The sequence below is a fragment of the Triticum aestivum genome, chromosome 1A (assembly GCF_018294505.1).
Source record: "Triticum aestivum cultivar Chinese Spring chromosome 1A, IWGSC CS RefSeq v2.1, whole genome shotgun sequence".
In the NCBI taxonomy this organism is placed as follows: Eukaryota; Viridiplantae; Streptophyta; class Magnoliopsida; order Poales; family Poaceae; genus Triticum; species Triticum aestivum.
In genome coordinates this window covers 594,197,039-594,200,305 of record NC_057794.1, presented here as the reverse complement: position 1 = coordinate 594,200,305, position 3,267 = coordinate 594,197,039, and the positions used below count along the sequence as shown (strand labels likewise).

The 3,267-nt window shown below is 45.9% G+C and overlaps 1 protein-coding gene across 2 annotated transcripts; it reads left to right on the top strand.

The window, feature by feature from the left end:
* Positions 1-604: 604 nt before the first annotated feature.
* Positions 605-2,404, top strand: LOC123183406 (uncharacterized). Of its 2 annotated transcripts, none has more exons than XM_044596219.1 (4): positions 605-731; positions 825-927; positions 1,715-1,884; positions 1,976-2,402. In XM_044596219.1, exons 2-4 carry the CDS (start codon positions 835-837, stop codon positions 2,244-2,246), a joined length of 534 nt encoding a protein of 177 aa, XP_044452154.1. In that variant the 5' UTR covers positions 605-731; positions 825-834; the 3' UTR covers positions 2,247-2,402. The 2 variants fall into 2 exon arrangements, with proteins under 2 accessions (XP_044452154.1, XP_044452163.1); XM_044596228.1 differs by having other exon boundaries at positions 606-731; positions 814-927; positions 1,976-2,404.
* Positions 2,405-3,267: the final 863 nt, after the last annotated feature.

Below are 3,267 nucleotides of genomic sequence, written 5' to 3'. Positions count from 1 at the left end.
TCCCAGGCGTGTCGCGCGCGTGTCCCGGATGTATCGGCATTTTTTCTTTATTTTTTAAATCAAAAAATGGGATACTTCTGGGATACCCGTATCTAAGCCGTATCTGGCATATCGGCGTATCGGCGACGTCCTATACGGCGATACAGAGAATTCTGACGTATCGGTGCTTCGTAGGTTGCGTGTTCTGGGCCGGCATGGCACGGGAAGTGGTGTATGTATCGGATGCAAAGCGTGAGAGAGGCGTTCGTGAGATTTTTTTTTTTGGGCCGGGTTAGTCAAACGTGGGCGTGACAGTAGACCGGACGCCCACAAAGGCCCTCCCCCAAAAAATTGTCTACAGTTTGTTGGAATCCGTGTACAGACCGTCAAACGAACCAATGCAGGACCGCGTTAGATGACAAAAGACGTCCGCACCACTCGGTTCAGACAGTTACGGGTGGTTTAAGGGTCCGTGTTGGATATGACCGTCTATGACCTAACTGGATCATTTGCAACTATTGGTTTCATTTTAACAGAACCGGTAGGGCTTCAAGCCTCCCTGGTGATTGTCCCTCAAAAAAAAAAAAAGCCTCCCTGGTGATTGTGGAAAAAACCAAAAGCCTCCCTGGTGATTAAAAAATCTGGTTGCTCAAAGAGTCAAACTTGTAAGAACGTTGTATCCCGAGGTGCTTCTCGGCGGCGGAAAGCGATCTAGCAAGGAACCCTAACCATAACCAGTTACGACTCACAAGGTAGGTTCCAATCCCCCGATCCGCAAGGTTGGCTGCAACCGGGCTTGATTTCTCGGGTCTTGGGGCGACTGATGCCTGCTAGCTTGTTTGCAGGCCTGCGACGATGGCGGCTTCCCTCCGCGCGGGGGCGACGAGGATCCTGCGTCCGGCGGTGCTTCCAGGCGAGGGGCTTCGCCGGCTCCTCCACACCCACCAGGTATCTTGGCCTCCGTCCCATCTCCGGCTAGCACAATCTGATTGTTGCTCTGATTGGTGGAGTATTATCTACTTGTTCTCCATCAAACAAGATGCACGGCTACCCTTGAAACATGCATCTTTTTTGACTTCAGTTGGTAGATGATAAACTTCCTAGAATGAATGCGGTGATATTTTGGTAAAACTGACATCTTTTTATCTCCGGCTAGTTGTTTATTTTGCTCTACCATTTGGTAGATGATGATCAACTGCCTATCATGAATGGCTTGATATTTTGGTAAAAACCAACATCTTTTCGTCCCCATACTATCATCTATTATATATCACAGGGATGCACAGGCATCTTTTTGATTATTATTTTTTTGAAACAAGACATCTTTTTGATTGATTTCCATTGCTGGATTATCAACTGCCTAGCATTAGTGCCTTGATATTTTGGTAAACAAAAGGACATCTTTTTGGTCTCCAACTTGTTTTATACTTTTGTTGTGCCATTGGTCGATGATCAACTAGCATGAATGCGTTGATAAAAATCCGCATCATTTGGCCTCCAGCTAGTTGATATTTTGCTGTACCATCGGTACATGATCAAATGCCTAGCATGATTCTGCGTGTGTGCGTGCGTGCGTGCGTGCGTGCGTGCGTGTGTGTGCTCTTACTATGAAATGGACATTACAACTGAATTCCCTTTTGCTTGGAAATTAGGTTGATATATGCTGTACAGTTAACCACAACTCTTGTCAAGATTATTAAGTCGTCAATTCTCAATGCCGCTTTTGTGTTTCCAGCGTTACGAAACCCCCCGACAATACCTTTCGTCGCAAATCCAGCAGAAGAAAGAGGAGCTGTACGATCTCATCGCCCTCGCCGATGTCAATTCTGCGGCTTCCCGGGTGGACAAACTTCTGTTCAGGTCTCTCTGTACCCAAGTTGAGCCGAGACCACATGACCCTCAATGGTACAGTATCTATCAAGCATATGCAGACATAGATATTTCCTCTGTTTCTCCTCTGCTACAGGAGTTGATGTATAATAATTCTTACCTGTAGGCGCCACATAAAAAGGATCGATAAGATTTGCAGTTGGATTATGCCGACATTTGTTTTTGTTAATATTGGGGCCACTCTCTGTGCCATTGCTGGCTCTGCTGGATCAGAGGGAAATCTTTATACCACTGAGCGTGTGCGCGTGCCAGTGGAGCTCGGCAGCCAGCGTGAGGGTGGGCGCAAGCCAGTCGAGCTCGGATGCCTGAATGAGGGTGTGCGCAAGCCAGTAGTGCTCGTGCGCCGGCGTGAGGGTGAGCACAAGCCAAAGGAGTAAGGCAGACCTGACTGAGGGTGTGGTCAAGCAAGTGGAGCAGGCCAGAAGGAAAAGAAGTGAAGATTACGTGCATCTTGTTTGATGGAGAACCAAGACGGGTATAAGTTATTTTCCAGCACTATGTTCGATCGGTATGTCTCTTGTAATAATATATGGTCTATCATCTGCCACCTAGAACTTGAGTAGTAGGATTACTAGATGATGATCCGTAACCGCATCGTAAGATATTTGTGATGTTGCTGTATGGTATGTTATCCTACCCATTTGAGCAAATTGTATGAAAATGAATCTACTAGAGTAGTTTTATTACTAGATGAGCATATTTCTGGTATGTTATCCTTTCCGTTTGAGTAAATTGTACTTGATCCGTCCATCCCAAAAAGCCTTTGCATAGTTATTATGCATACATCCAACTCCAACACATACACCCAAAAAGAACATGCCGACAACGGCAAATGACAAAGTCATATAAGAGCAAATCTATGCTTAATTGACAAACACTCCAAAGCAATCAAAACAATGATCGACAAATTACAACAATGCTCATATACGCACCAACCATCTCTTGACACCAAAATGACAATGTTGTTCTTCAGCATCAATGTCTTTAGGAAGGCAACGACGCTCAAGCACTGTCGTCACCGGGTCCAACCACCAAATGCCAGATTCTAGGTTTTCACCCAGAGGAACAAGTCTGAGCATATCCGAGTAATGCCTTCAAGAAGGTAACAATGCAAAAATATCGTCACTGTCAAGTATAACCCACTCGGGTCAGGCCTAGGGTTTTCACCCCAAAGCTCGAGATCGGGTATTCAAGAAGCACCACCAAATCGGAGTCAATCATGTGTGTCGCTACAACTTATTCGTGATCACAACAACTACATGCGTCGGGCTAGAAATCCCACCACCGCCAATTAGGGTGGATTATCACCATCACACATAATTCTTAAGACCTTTGGGAGGAATCCTGGTCTTGTACTTGCTCCACTGTCCCCTCACAACAGAACAATGGCCGAAGAGC

Excerpts from the sequence above, each read along its gene's own strand:
- LOC123183406 (XM_044596228.1), top strand. The coding sequence starts at position 835 with ATGGCGGCTTCCCTCCGCGCGGGGGCGACGAGGATCCTGCGTCCGGCG. Across the intron at positions 928-1,714 it reads GGCTCCTCCACACCCACCAG|CGTTACGAAACCCCCCGACA; the intron begins GTATCTTGGCCT and ends TTGTGTTTCCAG. Across the intron at positions 1,885-1,975 it reads AGACCACATGACCCTCAATG|GCGCCACATAAAAAGGATCG; the intron begins GTACAGTATCTA and ends TCTTACCTGTAG.